The following is a 22,637-nucleotide window of genomic DNA, read 5'->3' as shown; positions in this document are numbered from 1 at the left end:
TTTTCATCTGGCAACCAGTGCACCAACCTCACTCCCATCCGAGTCATGGCACCAGTGTCACTGGTACTACTCGATCCGTCCAGAGCGGGATTCGAACTGCCGATCCCAGGCATGGGAGCCAGACGCACTAGCAAGGAGGCTATAAAAGCCATGGTCACTAGCCTCGGTCGCTAGTGCATTTCTTAAGGCCAGGAGAATGAGATTTACACACTGCACAGTTATCACATACTAGCTTGCTACTGTTTCACTGGCACGCAGGGCTAGTGAAAGTTTCATTAACTGGCCAAAAACGCTCTCACATTGGCCCTGAGCCAGTGAGCCATTCTTGTTGTTGAGCCCTGATAGCAATAGTAATGCTTGCCTTAGCAAGGTATTCAAATATGCATGCAACCAGTAGCTATGATAACTCATCTGCACAGCAGCCAAAGCTGGGCGAACTGAATGTCTGATTACATGAGAAGTGAAGAAATTTACAGAAACACATTAGTGAGGTGTTAGTAAATTAGTAATTAGTAACTCATCAGCTCTTTTGAGAAATCCCCTCCTCTTCTCCTTCTCTCCACATGGCACTGTGTGGATTTTGGCTGTTGGACTGTAGGGTTTTGGAGGTGTTGCCCCCTGCCAGCTATACCCCCGCTGAGGTGTTAGCGAAGTTGCCTAATCTAATCTAATCTGCTTGATGGGATGTTGAATGTAAACACTTCTCCTTCGATTAGAGATGTGCATGGGCCGATTGTGGAAACGGCAGCAAGCGGCAGCCCAAATCTGTCGGCTGATGTCAACAACAGCTCTAGGGCAGGAAGTGTGTCAGCTGGAAACTGACTGGCCATCCATTCATTTAACAACCCTGTCCCTCTCACACCTCCACTGGCAACCCGACACCCCATACAAACCTTGTTAGCCATGCTCACCTTCATTCACAATCAGTTAGAAAGAGTTAATGCCTTGACTCGCACCCTTCTCACAGCGCTCGGATGTTTTTGCTGTATAACGCTGCTGATGATCTTGCTGTTTGTTATTATAAAGAAGAACATTACTGTGAGATCTTGAGTTCAGAATCCAGCATCTGAACTTTAACCAACACAGGGGGATTGTTCATTAAAATCTGTCACCCATTTCTCTGTCTAATTTCCTTTAGGGGTCTCGCTCTCCATCCATCTGTCTTACTCTTTTCCTTTATCCCTACATACTTGACTTGCCTCTTTTTTCTTCCTGTGGATAAAGGGCTCTTCGGCATTTAGCATGCACACTAGACAAGGGTTTCTCAAACTTTTTTAAACCAAGGACCCCTTTGATAACCCCAAACTGTTCACGAAGCGTCCCCCACCATAGTGTAAATTCTTGGTGAATAACTACAGTACATCACTATTTCTCATTTAACAGTGGTCTAATAGTGGTGGTCTAATTAAAACTAATAATTGCCAGCCATACATAAGAATAGCATACTCTGCATTTCTTGTTAAACATTTTAAAATGTATCTTTGTTGCTGATTTGGCTCTTTATCACCTGCCATGATTTTTGGTGACATGTTGGTTCACGATTCAGGAGTTTCTTGGAGACCCCCTGACTATTTTTGACAGATCCAGTTTGGGAAAACAGTAATGAGACATGATCCCTTCTTATTTACTCCAGCACATTTTTGGATGTTTTAGTGATGAGTTGGCTTGGTGTTTGTGTACTATGGAACAATTTCTTTCAAAATAAGACAAAACCAAAACTTCGTTCTGGTCTTTGATAGAGAAAATAAATATATAACAAATAAAACAGTGGAGAAGTATTTATACCTCCATAATTTTGGTGTATATGTACATGTGTGCATGATTTGTGTCTGTGGCATGAGTATGTACGTGCTAATGTGTGTCAGTTTGAAATTGTGACTGTCTGAATACATTTTCAAAAGAATGATATGAATAGTTTGTGTATGATTAAATAGAAAAATAAAAGTGTCCTCATAACTGGAATTGCACAATTGCACAGTGCGACAAAAACACACATACCTCGAGGTAGCACGGAACATAAAGCAGACACCTGCTGACATTGTCTAAAGGAAGACGGACACTTTTCTGATGCTGAGGTGTTTATCTGTGTGAGTGAAAGTGAGAGAAATATTATGTTTATTGTACTCCACTTATGTCTGACGGCTTTACAAACTCATAGAGGCAATGCAGGCCTTTCTCTGCCTTGTTACATACACCAACTGTTTTGAATCCTTATTTAACCTCTGTTTAGTATCATGTACAGATTTGACATTTGAGTGGTGCTTGCTATTGCTCATACTGTATTTGTGTAATAAGACATCATTTAAACATTAATGATACCTCTAGACTTACAATGTTTACGTTTGTGTCTTTGTGCCATGTATTTCAGATATGGACGAGTGTGAAAACGACTACAATGGTGGTTGTGTGCATGACTGCATTAACATCCCTGGAAACTACAGGTGCATGTGCTACGATGGTTTCAAGCTAGCAGATGATGGGCACAACTGTCTCGGTAAGATGCTAAAAGTGTTGCCCAATGGAAACAAATGCACATTCAGTATCAAAATCTAGCTAGCTGCCTCCTGCCTCTAATAAGCATAAATATACACACACATTTTGGGTAAAATAGTTTTTATAGACTCACCTCATATCACATCAAAACAATTGTGAGTCATGTCACTTATGAGGTCCCATTTCGGGTAGGATGCTGCTTTAAGGGCCGTTCGTTCTTGTGCTAAAAAAACCTTGATGCAGTGCAACATATTTAACAGAACGCAGGTATCTCAAAACATGTTTTTAAAAAATATTTTTAACTTGACATAGTGTCAAGATGCTGAAAAAAGGGCAAGACATGGCACAACGCTCAAAGACATCCATTAAGCGCATGTTTACATATAAAACATTTGAAAAATAGTGCAGATGTATGCAAAAAAAATTATTAAAATGCTTTATATGTGAACAGCCTTTAGAAGGAAGCTGCCTGTATAGACTTTAGGCACCAAGGCAGCTTACTAGGTTTTAGAATGGAGAAACATTCCCACACGCAAATACACACTCAGTTGGCTCTGCTGATGGACTTTAGCTAGTCTGAGCTAGCCGATGAGCTAGTCTCTCGTCATCTCTTTGCCCGGCTAACAACCTCTGTAATGACCCTTCTGTAAATGTAAACAAATCTGCTTCAGCAAACTTCCAGCCTCTTTCCGCACTGTGCCTTAGAAAAGGCAAGCCGAGCCACGTCTAGCACCAGTGTTCCGGTACGTTCTGACAGGAGCACGCCAACACGAGCCTTGCAATTATTTTCTTCTCTTAAATATGTCACCCAAATGTCACCAGTGGCGCAATCGCATCACATTCCCAGAATTCGGCAGTCAGGTCTGATGTTTATATTAGTGGTTAAAAATGGAAGTAGGAAAAGAAAAGGCTGAGAGAAAATTAATAACTTGCCATCTCATATTTATTGTAATAGTTCAAAGATGAAATTCCATGACCCGGAGAGTCATGGTTTCTCTGGATTGCTGTGGGGATTGAGGAATTTGTTAAAAAGTGTGTTTTTTTTGTTGCAAAGCTTTGCCTAGTCTGTCTGTGTTGGCCCTATAAGTGAGTACAGATGTGTTTTTTGTTTAACAAACTGATGTGTGGTGGCTCTTTGGTGACACGGTGACTATGTATTACAAACATCACTGTCACAAGAGAGAGAAAGAGAGAGTCTGAACAGCTGGATGAAGAACTTGGGCTGCTCTCCTGTCATCTCTTCTTAGCTCTCATAATCCAAAGCAAATATGGGCTCAGAGTGCTTTCAGAGCCGGTAGTGTTACTTATTTTCAGGGTGCTGTGCTCATAATTTTTCATTAGACACTCTAATGATGATGGATCCCAGAGCAGGACAGCAGGACTCAGATCTGCAGAGACCTTTACCTCAAATTACACGATTCCAATAACAGTTTTTATTTTCTAAATTTGTCTCTCTACCACCCACTTTCTTCTCTTTAACTTTAAAAGGAATAGTTAAACCAAAAATGTTAATTATGTCATTATATATTAATCTATCCATCAATCTGTCCGTCCCTCAGTTTGTCCTAATATATATACAATTAATATTAATTAATTATATATATTAGGAAAGACAGACAGTTAGACAGATATATTATTAATTAATTAATCCATCTGTTTGACTCTGTCTGTCCTCATATATATATATATAATTATGAATTATGAATTAACTAATTCATAATTAATTTATATATAACCTATCTACCTGTCTGTCTGTCCTAATATACATAACTAATCATTATTAATTAATAATTAATTAATATATAATATAGCTCTCTGTTTGTCCATCCATAATACAAATATAATTCATAATTATTAATTAATAAATAATTAATATATATAATCAGTCTGTCTGTCTGTCCTAATGTATATTTAGTTAATAATCATTAACTAATTAATAATTAGTTAATGTTTTATCTATCTAACTGTCTTTCTGTTTGTCTGACTGTCTGCCCTAATCTATGTAAATTCATTAATAATTATTAATTGTATTAATTAATGATTAATAAGCAGTATTATCTATCTATCTATCTGTCTGTCTGTCTGTCTGTCTGTCTGTCTGTCTATCTATCTGCCTGTCTGTCTGTCTGTCCTAATATAATGTATTATATTTATTTAATTAATTAATAAATAAATAATATATAATCAGTCTGTCCTAATGTATATAATTAATAATCATTAATTAATTAATAATCAGTTAATGTTTTATCTATCTAACTGTCTTTCTGTGTGTCTGACTGTCTGCCCTAATATATGTAATTTAATTAATAATTATTAATTGTATTAATTAATGATTAATAAGCAGTATTATCTATCTATCTATCTATCTATCTATCTATCTATCTATCTATCTATCTATCTATCTATCTATCTATCTATCTATCTATCTATCTATCTATCTGTGTCTGTCTGTCTGTCTGTCTGTCTGTCTGTCTGTGTGACCCGCACAAGAAGAGACAGTCACAATGTAAGTCAAACTGCGTTTTATTGCAGGCAGGCAAAAGTACAAACAAGGGGCAAATCCAGTGAAGAGTAGTCAAGGGGAGCGAGAGGTCGAAGCCGGGGAATCGGAGAATATAAAAGGGGCAAATCCAAAGAGAGAGGTCGTGGAAAGCGTAGGGTCAAAGCCGGGGTAATCAGAATCAGCGAGATGGAACTAGTGGGAGCAAAAGACAGGGGAACAAGGGGAGCTGGCAAGCTAAGGGGTAAACGAGAGGAGTACTAAACTAGACGAGACTAGCGGGGGGCAAAGAGACAGGAAACTAAACACAATAACCAACAACCGTGAGACGAAAGGGTAGTGATATATATAGGGGCGAGTGCAAGTGTAAACCATGACAGGTGATGAGACGAGTGCAGGTGAAACTAATGTGCAGGAGTGCAGATGACGCGAGTGCAGGTGGTCATAATGTTCTGGGGGATTGGAAACGCGTGAGAAACTCGAGGAAGGGAGATAGCCTACGAGCATGTGAGCGAGTAGGAGCAAAGTGGGCGTGAGGGCTCGAGCGAGCAAAAAGAGCGTGCGAGCTCGAGGGGGCGGAACGAGCGTGGGAGCTCAAGGGGGCAGAACGAGCGTGGAAGCTCGAGGGGCGGAGCGAGGGAGCGGGGTTCGTGACAGTACTCCCCCCTCTTAAACGGACGGCTCCTGACGGCCGCGCTCGGTTGCGAGGAAGTGGTGCTGGACGAACCCAACAAACAAAAAACCCTGAACAGGCAACCCACAAAACACACAAACAAAATTGAGGGCAGTCCAAGGGGCACAGAGGGAAATGAGACAGTCCATGGGGTCAATGGGCAGTATCAAGGCAAGGTCTGGGGGAACATAGCGGACAGGCGGGTGGTCAGGAGATCTAGGGGGCAGCCGTAGGGCAGAGACAGGGTCAGGGGGTCTGGAAGGCGACTGGAGGACAGGGACTGGGTCCGGGGGTCTGGAAGGTGACCACAGGACAGGAATAGGGTCTGGATGCCAGGGACAGGGAGAGGGTCAGGAAGTCCGGGCTGAGCCGTGAAAGGCGTAGGCGGCTCTGGAGGTGGGGTTCTGGAAGGCTCTGGAGGTGGAGCCGAAGGAGGCTTTAGGGGCGAAGGCCTGAAAGGCTCTGGAGGTGGAGCCGAAGGAGGCTTTAGGGGGGAAGGCCTGGAAGGCTCAGGAGGTGGAGCCAATGGAGGTGGCGCCATGGGAGGTCCCCGAGGCGACGACCTGGCAGGCTCTGTAGTCTCGGGGGGTAGAGCCGTAGGAGGCCTGAGAGGCGGAGCCATAGAAAGCTCTGGAGTCTTTGGGAGCAGAGCCGTGAGGGGCTCGGGAGGTGGAGCCGTGGGAGGCTCGGGAGGCGGAGCCGTAGGAGGCTCGGGAGGCAGAGCCGTAGGAGGCTTGAGAGGCGGAGCCCTAGGAAGCTCTGGAGTCTCTGGGAGTAGAGCCGTGAGAGGCTCGGGGAAAAAGGTCGTGGAAGACTCGAGAGGCTCTAGAGGTGGGGCCCTGGAAGGCTCGAGAGGCTCGAGGGGGGGAGCCATGAAAGACTCAAGAGACGGAGCCCCGAGAGGCTCGGGAGGAGGAGGAGCCCTGGAAGACTCGAGAGACGAAGCCCTGAGAGGCTTGGAAGGGGGTGGAGCCTTGAAAGACTTGAGAGGAGGAGCCCTGAGAGACTCGAGAGGGGAAGCCCTGAGAGGCTTGAGAGGGGGAGGAGCCCTGAGAGACTCGAGAGGCGAAGCCTTGAGAGGCTTGAGGGGTGGAGCCATGAAAGACTCGAGGGACGGAGCCCTGAGAGGCTTGGGAGGGGGAGCCCTGAAAGACTCGAGAGGAGAAGCCCTGAGAGGCTCGAGAGGAGGAGCCCTGGGAGGCTTGGGAGGAGGAGCCTTGGAAGGCTCGAGAAGAGGAGCCCTGGGAGGCTTGGGAGGAGGAGCCTTGAAAGACTCGGGAGGAGAAGCCCTGAGAGGCGGCACTCTGGGAGGCTCAAGAGGAGGAGCCTTAGGAGGCTCGAGAGGAAGAGCCCTGGGAGGCTTGAGAGGAGCCCTGGGAGGCTTGGGAGGAGGAGCCTTGGGAGACTCGAGAGGCGGAGGCCGCAAGGGCTCTGAGGGGCGAGCAGAGGCTGGCAGAGCCGTGGAAGACTCTGGGGGCGGAGCAGAGGCTGGCAGAGCTGTGGAAGACTCTGGGGGCGGAGCAGAACCCGGCAGAGCCGTGGAAGACTCTGGGGGCGGAGCAGAACCCGGCAGAGCCGTGGAAGACTCTGGGGGCGGAGCAGAGGCTGGCAGAGCCGTGGAAGACTCTGGGGGCGGAGCAGAGGCTGGCAGAGCCGTGGAAGACTCTGGGGGCGGAGCAGAACCCGGCAGAGCCGTGGAAGACTCTGGGGGCGGAGCAGAACCCGGCAGAGCCGCGGAAGACTCTGGGGGCGGAGCAGAACCCGGCAGAGCCGTGGAAGACTCTGAGGGCGGAGCAGAACCCGGCAGAGCCGTGGAAGACTCTGAGGGCGGAGCAGAGGTCGGTAGAGCTGTGGAAGACTCTGAGGGAACCTCTGCGGTCTTGAGCACAAGACGAGACTGGGGAGAAGGGGCCCTCTTCCTTCTCTTGCATCCTCGGCCAACAGGGGACGTGGCCATGGGGACGGTCGAGGCTACAGGCGCTGGCTCGCCGACCGTGGCGGGCATGGGCGCTGGCTCGTTGGCCGTGGCGGGCATGGGCGCTGACTCTCTGGCCGTGGCAGGCATGGGCGTTGACTCGCTGGCCGTGCCAGGCTTCGAGACTGGGGCCGTGACAGGCTTCGGGACTGGGGCCGTGACAGGCCTCGGGACTGGGGCCGTGTCAGGCTTTGGGGCTAGGGCCGTATCAGGCTTCGGGACTGGGGCCGTGACAGGCCTTGGGACTGGGGCCGTGTCAGGCTTCGGGACTAGGGCCGTGACAGGCTTCGGGACTAGGGCCGTGACAGGCTTCGGGACTGGGGCCGTGACAGGCCTCGGGACTGGGGCCGTGTCAGGCTTCGGGGCTAGGGCCGTGTAAGGCTTCAGGGCTAGGGCCGTGTTAGGCTTCAAGACGGGGGCCGTGGTAGGCTTCGAGACGGGGGCCGTGGTAGGCTTCGAGACGGGGCCGCGGTGTGGAGCGCTGGTTCAGTGTCTGCCTCCCCCACAGTAAACGAGGAACCAGCGTACAGTAGGGCGAGGTCAATAAACTGAGCCAGGTTGAGAGAGCAGCAACCACCAGGCATGAATGATGAGGCTGGCTCATTCAGTCCATATTGAAAAATGTCTTTTAGAGCCACCTCATGAAAATTCACCTGGTTAGCCAGGGCACAAAAGTCAACCACATAAGCCTCCAAGGGTTGACTCCCCTGACGCAAAACCAAGAGTTGGGCCGCTGGGTCCATAATGTTAAGGGCACGGTTTAAAGTTCTACAACCGCTGCCCTGCATAAACAACCCTTGGCAAGCGCCCGATGAGCCATCAAACCTCTCAGGGGGTTGAAGGCTTACGGCGCTCGGGGATGCACTGGAGGCATAAACGGGCTCAGGGGCAGACACAGGTGAAACAGGGTGACATAAATCAGACAAAGAACATACCTGCTGCCCCTGGGCCGCGAGCGCTCGGTCCTGCCTCCAAACTGTAGCTCCTCGCGCCGAATGTGACGTGCACCTCCGCTCTAGTGAGCTGCGCGAATCCTCAGTGCGGGGCATTGTGACTGTCTTCGGTAACGGTTGGTTATTCTGTGACCCGCACAAGAAGAGACAGTCACAATGTAAGTCAAACTGCGTTTTATTGCAGGCAGGCAAAAGTACAATCAAGGGGCAAATCCAGTGAAGAGTAGTCAAGGGGAGCGAGAGGTCGAAGCCGGGGAATCGGAGAATATAAAAGGGGCAAATCCAAAGAGAGAGGTCGTGGAAAGCGTAGGGTCAAAGCCGGGGTAATCAGAATCAGCGAGACGGAACTAGTGCAGGTGAAACTAATGTGCAGGAGTGCAGATGACGCGAGTGCAGGTGGTCATAATGTTCTGGGGGATTGGAAACGCTTGAGAAACTCGAGGAAGGGAGATAGCCTACGAGCATGTGAGCGAGTAGGAGCAAAGTGGGCGTGAGGGCTCGAGCGAGCAAAAAGAGCGTGCGAGCTCAAGGGGGCGGAACGAGCGTGGGAGCTCGAGGGGGCGGAACGAGCGTGGAAGCTCGAGGGGGCGGAGCGAGGGAGCGGGGTTCGTGACAGTCTGTCTGTCTGTCTGTCTGTCTGTCTGTCTGTCTGTTCGTCCATCCATCTGTCCTTATATATATATATATATATATATATATATATATATATATACACACACAGACACACACCCCCCGCCACAAGTGTACCTGCTCTGCTTTGTCTGTCTCTTAGTACTTTCTGTTATCTTGGCTGTGGGTCTCTTTGGAGTAACTCCAGGCTGTTTCCCTAGAGGCGATAGTCTTGCTTTCTTGACATCTTTATTGTGGAATGTCTCAAATACAAGTCTAATTGATGGCTCTGGGAAATAAGACAAGGCCGAAGAGGGCCATCGACAGCACTGAGGGGGCTCTTCTGTACTAACCAACCCCCACCCCCCCACCCTCTGCTGCTCATGTTTTGTTTTTCAATTTTTTCAAAGTTTTTGTGTCTGCCTCGCTACATTTCTCTTCATTTCTTTCTCTCTTTTCACTCTTGCTTTTAATCTGGTCAGTCTTTCTTCATCTCAGCCCTCTGTTCCACATCTCCCTAGAAATAGATTGACACAGAAAATGTGAAGCATTTAGAAATCAAGCAAATGTTTTTTCTACTCCTGTCCTCTTCTTTGCCTTGCAAGCTGTCTCTTTTCATACTCTCTGTAATTTGTTTTGTAGAATTTAAAGGAATGTTCAGGGCTCACAAAAGTAACATTTCAAGTGTTTAATTTGTTCAGCCTGAATACATTTTCCTGTTCCACCTTAATATGTACAATACTGTAGAGACTTAAAGTAAGCCATTTGTAGGTGGATTCCTTTAAAATGTGCAAACACTATGACACTGTGATGCTTTCAAAACATTGCTCTGTCTGTGTTAGCATCTCAACCAGCCGATGAACTACGGGCGTCAAGATTTTCACACACACACAAAAAAATCCTTACATTTCTGGATATGTTCTGTTTCACCAGAACATATCATATGTCTTCAGAAGATTTGGAAAATAATGCACAAATCGTTCTGACTTGTTTTATGATAATTTTGAGTCTTTTGAGGCTTTAAAATGAGGGACTATCTACTGCGATTGTGTGCCAGTTTATAGACGGACTGCATAAGAAAAAATAATATGAGTTTGGAACAAAAGGATTGGGAAATAAATTATGATACCATTTCATTTTTAGGTGAACTATTCCTTGAACCTCTATTAAACCTGGAACATTCCTTTAAACACTTCTCTGGATTGACCAAAATCTTGATAGTGCATTTATTCATAAAGAAGATGACATATGGCTTTTTGTCATAGCATCCCACATGTTTCCTGCTCTTTCTAATTTATGCTGATCTGTTTCATTCTTATATTATCGTCAAAATCTCATTCTTTCTCATTGGTGCTTGAATGTCATATTTTGTCTCAAATTACCCCTCATGTTTCACTTTGGCACATCATCTGTGTGCATTATGTCAAGTGTAGATGGAAACCACTAGAACTATTGACCTTTTGAAAGGCTAAATGAATCATGCCAGTTTATGATGACATTTTCCTTTAATCTGCCTCTCTTGTCCCTTTGACATCCTCTTTTGTTCTCATCTTTTTCATTTTCTCACCAGTCTGTTCTGCTTAAACTTTTTGACTTGCTTCTTTCTGTAAAAGTTCCCATAATACTTTATGATAAATGTTCTGCATGTAATTTGCATCTGCATTTACCCCATTTGTTGTTGTAAGCTGTATCCTGAGAATGTAAACTTAGTTTAACTGGAATAGTTTTTTTGTTGTTGTTGTTTAAGAAAATAGTGATGCTTGCTGAGTGGGTGGTTGTCAAGTCATTGCTAAGGTTTTCTGAGGTTAGTGTATTGCCATGCAGTTATTGAAGTGTTCTGAGTGGTTACAAGGGTGTTCTGGGTGGTTGTTAGGTGGTTACTGTCCCAAGTCAAAAAAGCCGCCTCCCAAGTCTGGTCACTCATTCACTGTAAGTGTATGGGATTTTTATCATCCTCCAGGTGAAAATCGCAAGTCTGATTGTTTAGAAAATGAATAGCTCACTTTTCTCATCAAGCTGCTAAAATTAAGTATCAATCATGCCTGCAGCACAAATGGTTTAGGATGTGTTCAAATCTCTAACCCTAAGTGCAATAGTAATAGTGATGCTTGCTCTAGTGAGCACCACTTTAATATGCTCACACACACACACACACACACACACACACTCAAAGTGTCTTCAAACAGACAGTAGGAGTGCAAACTAACGCGGCAAGCTCTTTGAAATGTACGGAAATCAGTGCAGCGGCTTGTCTGTCTGACTGATCTTGTGTAGGAAGTTGTTTGAAACTTCCAGATGTCACATGTTAACAAGTTAAAGCTTTAATTGATTTAAGACTGGCTAATGTTGAGCTGATTAAAGAGCAATTTACTGCAGTTCCTCTGTCTTTTCATTTCCATTCTTATTTGTTTTCTCTCTTGAAGCTGGCAGCTGGACTCAATGTGTTGATCATTTGGTGTTTTTTTATGAATGCCTGCACTGCCGCTGCTGTTTATTTATCTTTTGCCTGCTTCTTTCCTCTCATTCCACCATTAGAATGGGAGTAGAGAAGTCATGTAGTTGTAGAAGGAAGGAATGTTCTGTATCACCACGGTGACAGAGGAGCGATGTTGTAACAGAGGTCAATTTTAAAGAGAGAGTCATCACTTCTATTGAGTTCTGTTCTGTTTAGTGCAGTTCAGTGGAGTTAATTTCAGTTCACTTCTATTCTGTTCACTTCTATTCAGTTAATTCTGTTCAGCTCACTTTAGTTCTCTTCTGTTCACTTCAGTTCAGTTCACTTCTGTTCTGTTAATTTCTATTCTGTTCATCTCGCTTCAGTTCAGTTTATTTTGTTCAGTCTAGTTCAGTTTTGTTCACTTCTATTCAGTTCTATCAGGAAGACTGGCAGATTTGAGTAAAGTTTTAGATGACATTTATTTGATGAATATAAAACAGGAATGTAGTGTCTCTCTTTGGCATAAACCCCGTCTGGCTGTCCGAAATTGTTGTACTCGGAACCATCAGATCCTGCCGAAGATAGGAGGCAGAAGCCAGGAGCCTACCCCCGTACAGGACGGGACTCAACTGGTGGTGGTGGGGTGGTGGAGGTTGCCGTGTTAGCACACTGAAACAGCAATGTGATAGATTGTGAGCAGACCTATAAAGCAATGGCTTACATGTGATTGGCTTGGAATTACCCAGCTAATGGTGCGATGATGTGCAGCTGCTATTCTTCTCACTAGAACTACACTGCACTTACATTTCTGGGCTGCGTTTCTCAAAAGCATCGTAAGCCTAAGTAGATCGTAGAAACCATTGGTACCAAAGGTCTCTACAAACAACTTAAGCTTGTGATGCTTTTGGGAAACTTAGCCCTTTTCAGCTCACTTAAGCTCACTTCAGTTCAGTTAAGTTCACGTCTGTTCTTTCAGGAAGACTCGCAGACTTGAGTGAAATTTATTTGATGAATATAAAACAGAAATGTAAAGTCTCTCATTGAAGTAAGTCCCATATGGCGAAGAAGTTGTACTCAGAACCGTCATATCCTGCCGGAGATAGGAGGCAGGGGTGAGGAGCCTACCCACATGCCGGAGGGGACTCAACTGGTGGCGGTGGGGTGGTGGAGGTTGCCTTGTTAGCACACCAGCTAAAGGTGCGATGATGTACAGCTGCTAGTCTTCCCGCTAGAACTACGGCTGCGCTTACATTTCTGTTAAAATCATGTGGCAGGGCGGAGGGTGGGGCCGGGTCGTGATCATACACACCCGGTCCCATATTGGGCTAATCAAGCCGCTGAGGTTTAAAGGTCGACTGCAGAGTATAGTGCGGGAGAGAGAGATCGTTAGCGGACATGTCCATCATGTGTGTGTGTGTGTTTATGACCCGGCCCTGCCCTCCGCCCTGCCACAAATCAGTTCTGCTCTTTTTACTACTGTTCAGTTCATTTCTGTTTATTTCACTTCAATTATGTTCAGCTCTATTCTGTTGATTTCAGTTCTGTTCAGTTAATTAAACTCTGTTTTGTTCAGTTCACTTCACTTCCATTCAATTTACTTTTCTTCTGTCCATTTCTATTCTGCTCTTTTCACTTCATTTCTATTCTTGTCTGTTCACTTTCTAATGTTCACTTAAAATTCATTTTAACTTAATTTTTAGGTCTGTTCATTTATTTTCAATTCTCTTGACCTCTGTTTATTTCTGTTTATTTAGGTTCAGTTCTGTTCAGATTAGTTGATTTGTTATAAGTTCTGTTCTCTCGTCTGTTCTGCACTGTCCACTTTATTTCTATTCAATTCTGCTCTGTTCACTTCAGTTCACTTTCTGTTCTCTTCAGTTTTCTTCAGTTCACTTTAGTTTCGATCTGTTCATTTCAGGCCAGTTCTATTCATTTTCTGTTCAGTTCTCTTCTCTTCTCTTATCATCTCTTTCTTACTCTTTCATTCTTATTTCTGCTTTCTTTCTGTACTCCATCTCTCTTTCTATTTCCTGTTCCCCCCATCTCCTCTCTCTCCCTGTTGTATCATGTCATCTTACATCTCTTCGAAATTAAAGTTTACACAAGAGCAATCAAACAAAACAAAAGCGTTCTAGTTTAAACTCGCAGGCCGGGATGCCAGGTCTCTTGTTTAAATTTTGGCAGAGAGGGCCTTAATTGAGAGATGAGAGATGAAATGTTGTTTTTTCCTCCTTTTAAACGAAAGAGTGCTGTCACACTGATGATATCTGTTTCCATTCCCACATTAAACACAGCGCATAACACACTAGTAGCCAGAGTAGCTCGAGACATAGGCAGCCAGCACATGTCTTCTGCAAACCCTCCTATCAAGCTTAATAAAGTACATAAAAGCACATAAAAGCAGCGTAAAAGTAATCCACATGACTAAAGTAGTTTAATCTATGTTTTCTGAAGCGATCCAATCGGGTTTGAGTGAGAACAGACTAAAATACAACTCCAGGGGTAAAATGTAATTATGAAAAGCATGAGTACTTAGGGTGTTTCATGGCAACACTTTACTGAGAAAATGTTTTTTGCTCAGGCATTACTATTTCATAGCTCTGTAATGGATTAATGGAGTTCTTAGTACTTCATTAAGTATTAACTTTTTCGTAGATGCTTCTTCTTAAATTACTTATAGGAGAAATAAAAATAGAAACAAATGAGATTATTGTTGACATGTAGGCCTAAGTGTATAGAGATAATTAGCTCAGATAATTATGTCCTAGAAAGAATTTCTTAAAAAAGAAAAATGGTGGTATTGAAAAATCAAGCTTTTAATTTTGGATACTGTATGTTGTCAGATCAGAGCACAATGTTAAAATCGCTGCTGAAACTCCAGAGGAGACATGCAAAATACTGGTTTGCTCTTCAATAAATCTCAGAGATTGGTTATTTTTCTTGTAGAATAAAATGAGATATTTAAAAGATCTCATTTATGGTTTGTTACAAGTGTCTTCAAGTGTCTTCAAATGTTTGAAGTTCTATCAGAGATGTGGCCAGAAAATGTATAGCCTATGTTTTAAAAGCTCTCAGGTCCCGGGACAGACAGGGATGCCTCTGTGGACGAGGTTATAAAGACAGGCCTTCTCCCCCTCTGCTCATCCCCCTCTCTTGCGGGGTACAGTAGTTAATAGGACAGTAAAGGCCTTGCTGCCTTGACTGTGTTAACAAGAAGCCCCATGGAGGCTAAAATTAGAGTCATGTTGCCAGGTAAAGCCAGGAGCCACATAATAAACCACTGTGACCAAATTAGACTGTGAAAAGTGGTTGTGTTCACATGCAGGAGCGTTTGCGGATAAGTTTGTGTTAAAATGTATGTTTTAGGGCTGGTTGATATTTTGAATAGCATGATGATTTTGCATCTTTTGCTTGTCACTTTGGATAAAAGTGTCTGCAAAATCACTAAATGTAAATGTTCTTAAAGATTGTCATCAGACTAGTTTCGCGACCCCTCCTTATCTTGCAATTCGCAGGAATATGAACATTTTAATCGAGTCTCTGATGAAAGCAAAAATGGCTATATAAATATGTATTTAATTGTTACTACTACTATGTTTCATGAAGTTAACATAACAGTTCTTTCCATTATATATATATAAGAGGATAATCAGGAAAAGAATAGATGCCATGTCCAGACATTAGCAGGGAAATTAGTCACAGGGATCCTATATCCTTGATATGGCATTAGCCAATCAGATCCACTCGTGACAAAATGCTTCACCCTGTAAGGCGGACTGCATTAGATGTTTAGTCTCGTTGAGTCCTGCTGTCTTGTACACGACACTACGCGGTACATGCAAGTGAAGTCAATAGACCAAAAAGTGTGCTTTTGTGCCTCCATGCTCAGGTGCTAATGGCCGTAAAGGTCTTTCCACACACAAATATAGAGCGTCGCAAACACAACCCTGTACTCGTAAAACGCACTGCCTCTCAACACACTCCAAACAGATGAGGATAGTAAACACAAACACATGCCAACATTAGCTGTTACACATTATCAAAAAGACATGTAAATATGACATGGTGTGGAGACAGACACAATGAATGTTTGTTTGAAACAAGGAAGATGGTGCTGATCATTCAGCTATGACAATGATCGGAAATGTTCATGTTTTTTTCCATACCTCATTTACCAAAGCTTTGATACTCACTCACTCATCCTTCCAATGTACGACATTCTGTGCTGAGTTTTATTGGTGGTATGTAAACAACAGAGCTGGAATATACTAAACAAGGTAGTCACAAACATACACACGCAGGCAGATAATACACACTGTCACACAACACAGATTATCTAACCAGAGAAAACCTTCATGTCTGTTTAACAGAATTCAGTTAAAAGGTGAAACAAGAGAGATCACAGTGGTCTGAGACCACAATGAAAATATGGGGTTCAGAATGTAAGGGATAGTTCAATCAAAAACGAAAATTCTCTCATCACTTACTCTCCCTCATGCCATCCCAGATGAGTATGACTTACTTTCTTCTGCAAAACACAAGCAAATGTTTTTAGAATAATATTTCAGCTCTGTAGGTCCATACAATGCAAGTGAATGGAGGCCAAAACTTTGAAGCTCCAATAAGCACTTAAAGGTAGCATAAAAGTAATCCATACGACTCCAGTGTTTAAATCCATGACATCTGAAGCGATCAAATAGTATTTGGGGGAGAACAGACCAAAATGTAACTCTTTTCTCACTATAAATCACCCAAAACTGATTGGATCGCTTCAGACAACATGGCTTAAACTATTTTAGTCATGTGGATTACTTTTACGCTGCTTTTATGTACTTTATTAAGCTTCAAAATTTTGGTCACCATTCACTTGCATTGTATCGACCTACAAAGCTGAGATATTCATCCACTTGATAACAGCATATCTTAAGTAGAATTTTTCTCTCAGCATATCATTCCAGGACAGAGCCAGCATCAACATTTATTAACCCTCACGTTGTTACAACCCCATATGACTTTCTTTCTTCTGTGAAGCACTATAGGACATGGTAGGTGCTATGCTATTCTCTGTCACCGTTCACTTTCATTGCGTCTCTTTCCATACAATGAAAACAAATGGTGACTAAGACTATCATTCTGCCTAATTTCTCCTTTTGTGTTCCATTGAAGGGGGAATCAGTGGTGACAAAATATTCCTTTTTGGGTGAACACAGCAGAAGTTATGGCACGTCTCAAAAAAGTGAGAGAAGAGAGGCAGTGGTACACAATATTAAGAGACAGTTTGTCATAATAGCACCCCTGAGAGAGAGTTATAGTTTGCCGACTGCACAGTGGCAGGTTACAGTGTTAGTGCTGCGTAAAACTCATTCAAGCAGGGGTGAACTGACCATAGGGAGAACCAGGACTTCCCCACCCCCAGTTCAAAAACTTTTGGGCAACTACCCAGTTACTGCTATTGTTTTGAATTTTCTGTCACTCAATCTTTTCGACTTTTAGTCTGAGTGACTGCTTGCCTATTTTTTCAGTCGTATGTTTACTGGGTTGTTTGTCTGGTAGATGTATTTTAAAACTGGAATATCAAACTCCTGGTTTAATCAACATCATTCTTCGTCAGCCACTAGTAGACTCTCAGAGGAAATCGAGGAAAATTAGCCAAATTTAAAAACAAACACAGTTGCAAATACCTGTGTGGAGCCAGTTTAGGTTATGCAGGGAGCAAATTCTTGTGCTTAAATGACTGTGTTTGTGTGCCTTTTAATGACCGTGTGTATTTATGTCTGATTCTGTTGGATGCTAGATGTGGACGAATGTCTGGTCAACAACGGTGGCTGTCAGCAGATCTGCGTGAACACTATGGGCAGTTACGAGTGCCAGTGCAAAGAGGGCTTCTTCCTGAGTGACAACCAACACACCTGCATCCATCGCTCAGATGGTGAGTTTTACCCTAAAAGCATGTGTGTTGGTGTACGTTCTTAGATTTAGGGACAAAACAGTCCACAAATGTGAGCTAGATATGAAAAAAATCTCTCTTTTTGGGGTCACCTGGAGATGTCCTCATTTAGAAAAAACAACAAAAAAAATTCTAATACATACCTACATTAAAAAAAGATATGTAAAATTTTTGCAATTTTTTTAAGAATTACGAATTTAAATTCCATCATATCTTTATTTTTTACTAAATTAATTTATAATTAATTTATTAATTTTTTACAAGTATTTCAGATTTTTTGTTGTTATTTTGATGGAATTTTGTTATTTAATTTAAATGTGTAAAAATGTCTAAATCTTTATAAAAAAAACTTTTATAAAATATTTGTTTATTTAATTGTGCATTACATTTTGTTTTAGGGTTAGGGTTAGTCTGTAGTAATTAAAATGAGCTTTATAGAAGAAGTAATAGAAGTCAATGGGAAGTCCTCATTTAGATAAGCAAATGTGTTGGAGGACAGTAAATGCTATATGAATTTGTGTGTGTCTGAAACAGAATGAGAGAGACTTTGACAATCACTAGGCCATTTTTACAAGGTATCCTAACCAGGTGTGAATCGATTAAGCGACAAGCGATAAATCACATGAGATTTTGTGCTTTATGATGTTAGAAGCTTTTTGCGTTGTACCTGGATAGAACATCATGCTAAATTAATCTTATCATGTATTCCATATGGTTCTGACTTTCTCAGAACACTCTGTCATCTCCTTTCTGTCATCGGTTCGATGGTCTTGACCCTGAAGAGAACTGGTAGTTCACGGTCAAAGTTGAAGGATTGGAAGCGCAGGCAGCCAGTGGTCACGTCTTTTTCTTTGGTATCGGTTTTGTATAAATACTTGTCATGTTTCATATGTACGAATGCAAATTGGACCATGATGTGTGACTTCATGACACGCGTGTGTGCAGTTCATGTGACCCAGTGATGGAGTTTGCCGTCCCTCTTGTTCTCTCCCATTCCGCCTGTCAGAATTAACTAATGATGCTTTGCCACGCTGAGGCGGGAACAGTCCCACACACTACACAGATCTGAGCGATTCACACACACTCATGAATGAGAGTGGGCTGATTTGATTCCTCCCTCACAATCACGCGTGGAATGTACAACCTCCTTTTCGACTACTCATTACTTTCTTTTTATCCTCTATTGTGCTCTTCTATCATTTTGGTATTCTATTCATACAGAAAATGTACATACCATGCACAGTAAGCATACTGCAGACATAGTAGAATATATGGTATTCCAAACATAGTTTATAAATATGCTTAAGCCAACCAATTAGATTGGAGCTTGTGATTTTGAGGAAGCTCTAGTCATTTTTGTTTGCTATATGTGGTAGACTGTCCATAGGCGGTCTGTGGGTGTGGGGTCTGAGTAGGACAGATTAAGAAAGAAAGATTGTAGAGGGATAGAGATGATCAGAGCTGGTCCATATTTGCTTTTTAGGAAGCCCATAGCTCTTTTGGGGAATCTCTGGTCCTGCAGGTTGTATTTTTACTTCAAAAGCGAAGGTTTGGTAAATGCTCTAGTAGTGTGTGTGGTGCATTTGTGTCTTTGTAAACAAGTTAAAGGGATGTTTTTGTGGTAACTCATGTGCAGTGGCAGTCTTGGATGGCAATGCAGGGTACACAATCACACACACACTCACACTCTCTTCTATGTACACACTGAAAACAGAAGAGGAATCAGAAACTCTTGCCTGGAAAACTAGATGTCATCTTCATTTCTCTTTTCCTTGTCGTACTTAAAGGGTTAGTTCACCCAAAATGACTCTCTCTCATTTCTATCCACCTTCAAGTCGCTCAAAACATGTATGATTTTATTTTAGTGGAACAGAGAAGGAGTTCAGTCATGAGAACTCTCAGCAAGATTTAGCATGTCAATGTGGGTATAACATATTGTTAGGATATTGGTCTTGGCGGTCTAGCTCTGCTAATGCTGTTGCTGCTGCTGCAGAGCAAGAATGGAGACTGACATATTGAGGAAAGCATGTGGACATGCTGTTGCTGCTGCACAATCAGACAAAATGCAAGACATGCTACATTGAGCATGTGTGACATTCTGCTGCACAAATAGACATTACAAATAATCCCCATGTAGCAGTTCTAGACAAGTGAAGCTGGGGTGGAGGTGGGTTTTAGAGAAAAAAAAACTCTTGCAGCATGCTGCAGTGAAATCGGCTTATCTGCAAAACTGAACAATTGAAATGTAAGACAAAGAGAGAGACACAAGATGATTGGCTAATTACAGGCCAAAAAAAGCAATCAGCTTACATTGCTAAATAAGGCAGAAACGTGTTATCACAGTCTATTTAATGGGTCCATTGCGGTCTGTTTCAAGTCTGTGGTAATCAATGGCACGCCACACAGGTGATACATAGAAATTAGGTTTTAAGATAACCTGGAATAACACCCCCCATCCTCCATTGTTCAGTCAAACAGGCAGTCCCGCCCAAAACTCACACCATTGGCTAAGCCAGTGTTGTTGTGTCAGGCAGCTAAAATAAACAGATGAATATTATATTTGGGGACCTCTAGTGGTGCAAAAAAAGACACACTTTTAAGTCCTTAAATTTTTTACTTATAGTCTTCCTCATCTGCTGTGGTCTCAAACACACACACACACACACACACACACACACTGATTACAAACAGACAAGCTTTCACACATTTAATCTCACCCTAAATGAACCTCTCACCTTCCCTCATCACTCATCAACAGTGTGTGTCTTTGAATCTCTCTGTGTGTATGTGAATGTGTATATGTATTTTGTTTGCAATTTGTCTGTCACCACCATGGCTTATTGGCTGAGTCTAAAAGTTATGTTATGTGTGATGTTGTGTGTTTACAATTCTTCACTCTCCAGTACGTCCTGCTGTCCTGAATTTAGAGTAGTGTTGTGCGTGCATGTGTGTTTGTGTGTGTGTGTGTGACATTGGCGCCGTCTGACTGCTGTGGAAAAGTAGCGCTCTCTGTCAATTCTATTGACATCTATGGGTCACTCTTTGACTGTAATGTCTGTATGTCCACATCTGAAACAGTATAGAGAGAGGAAGAAAGTTTATAAATCGTATATGTTGGTGAAATAAAACATTTTCAAGCAGTTGTCATGGTCTATTTTTGCATATGCATGAATGCATTAATCATATGGTTTATAAGGCATATCTATCTATCGATCTATCTATCTATCTATCTATCTATCGATCTATCTATCTATCTATCTATCTATCTATCTATCTATCTATCTATCTATCTATCTATCTATCTATCTATCTATCTATCTATATCTGTCTGTCTGTCTGTCTGTCCGTCCGTCTGTCCGTCCGCCCGCCTGCCCGCCTGCCTGCCTGCCTGCCAGTCAGTCCACCCGTCCGTCTGTCCAGAATATCTAGAAAGTTTGCTAACACACTTGAAATTCTGTGACATGTGGCTTGAGTGGTCCAGTTTGGAAAGTAAGCCCAGGCCTCTGATTAGATTTTAAACATGGCACAAAGTCACCACATGTTGTGAAAATAATATCCTTGTAAAGTCTTCTTAACCACCAAAACCCTGGCAATTGTTGGTGGGTTATAAATTGGGATTTTTTTTATTTATTTTTTTTGGTGCCTTGCCACCATCTTTCTGGACTTGTGTGAAGCAGTGGTTTTGACTATGAAATTTAAATGAATCAGAAACTTTCCTAAATATTTCTTGTTGAAAAAGAGTTTTAAAGCCATTTCCAAATGTATCTATATTGATTTAGATGTGCATTACCGTTAATTATGTGTGCTTATATAGACAACTGACAGATCGACAGAATGATAGACTCATAGACAGACAGAGATGGATGAATGGATGCCTGCCTCATATGTACAAGATGTTCAAAGTCCTGGCTATTCTGGTTGACATGACTGGTTTCTACCTACCTCTCACTCTCTCTTACTTGCTTCCTCTTTCTCTCCGTCGGGGGAAAATCATTAATGCTTGGCTCCCTCGCCGCTGCCACTACAGTTCAGAGACGCTGGTGGAGAAATGCAAGCTGATGATTTATGAGCAGACGAGCGGGTATGAGGTGCCCCTAGGGACATTATTCAGAATTACCATGCACATACATGTACTTTTCCTCTCACATACACATATGAAACCAAATTCATTCACATACTATAGTGAAATGCTCACACACATACAAGTGAAATGCTTTTACAAACACAACTGAAACGCTCTCATACATACAACTGAAAATATTACGCTCACACACACAACTGAAATGCTCACACACACACAACTGAAATGCTCTCACACACACAACTGAAATGCTCACACACACACAACTGAAATGCTCTCACACACGCAACTGAAATGCTCACACACACACACAACTGAAATGCTCACACACACGCAACTGAAATGCTCTCACACACACAACTGAAATGCTGACACACACGCAACTGAAATGCTCTCACACACGCAACTGAAATGCTCACACACACACACAACTGAAATGCTCTCACACACACACACACACAACTGAAATGCTCACACACACACGCAACTGAAATGCTCTCACACACGCAACTGAAACGCACTCACACACACAACTGAAACGCTCTCTCACACACACAAGTGAAATGCTCTCATACATACAACTAAAATGATTACACTCTCACACACACAACTGAAAAGCATTTCAGTATGTTGTATGCAAGCATTTCAGTATGTTGTATGCAAGCATTTCAGTTGTGTGTGTGAGAGCATTTCAGTATGTTGTATGCAAGCATTTCAGTATGTTGTATGCAAGCATTTCAGTATGTTGTATGAAACCATTTCAGTATGTTGTATGCAAGCATTTCAGTTGAAACGGAAGGTGGTTAAAGTACCCACTCCACTCCAGTTGGTGGCAGTAGTGCACCTCAAGACGAATAACTAGAAGCTGTTGAAAGAAAGCATAGTAGAAAACGCGCCTTCCACAACATAGCGACTGTTGACCGTTAGTTTGCCGCCAATTGCGCTACACCAATGTCTTCCCAACAACAG

At 42.9% G+C, this 22,637-nt stretch overlaps 1 protein-coding gene across 2 annotated transcripts in view; it reads left to right on the top strand.

The window, feature by feature from the left end:
• The window catches only part of LOC127639164 (signal peptide, CUB and EGF-like domain-containing protein 1), a 101,738-nt gene that overhangs the window by 13,087 nt on the left and 66,014 nt on the right, over positions 1-22,637 (top strand). For both annotated transcript variants that reach the window (XM_052121043.1, XM_052121042.1), the window contains exons 3-4: positions 2,369-2,494; positions 17,435-17,569. In XM_052121043.1, coding sequence (XP_051977003.1) covers positions 2,369-2,494; positions 17,435-17,569 — 261 coding nt within the window. The remainder of the gene's footprint in view (positions 1-2,368; positions 2,495-17,434; positions 17,570-22,637) is intronic.

This window comes from Xyrauchen texanus, chromosome 47 (assembly GCF_025860055.1).
Source record: "Xyrauchen texanus isolate HMW12.3.18 chromosome 47, RBS_HiC_50CHRs, whole genome shotgun sequence".
Lineage (NCBI taxonomy): Eukaryota > Metazoa > Chordata > Actinopteri > Cypriniformes > Catostomidae > Xyrauchen > Xyrauchen texanus.
The sequence above is the reverse complement of the archived record's forward strand: the minus strand, read 5'-3'. Positions and strand labels throughout refer to the sequence as shown.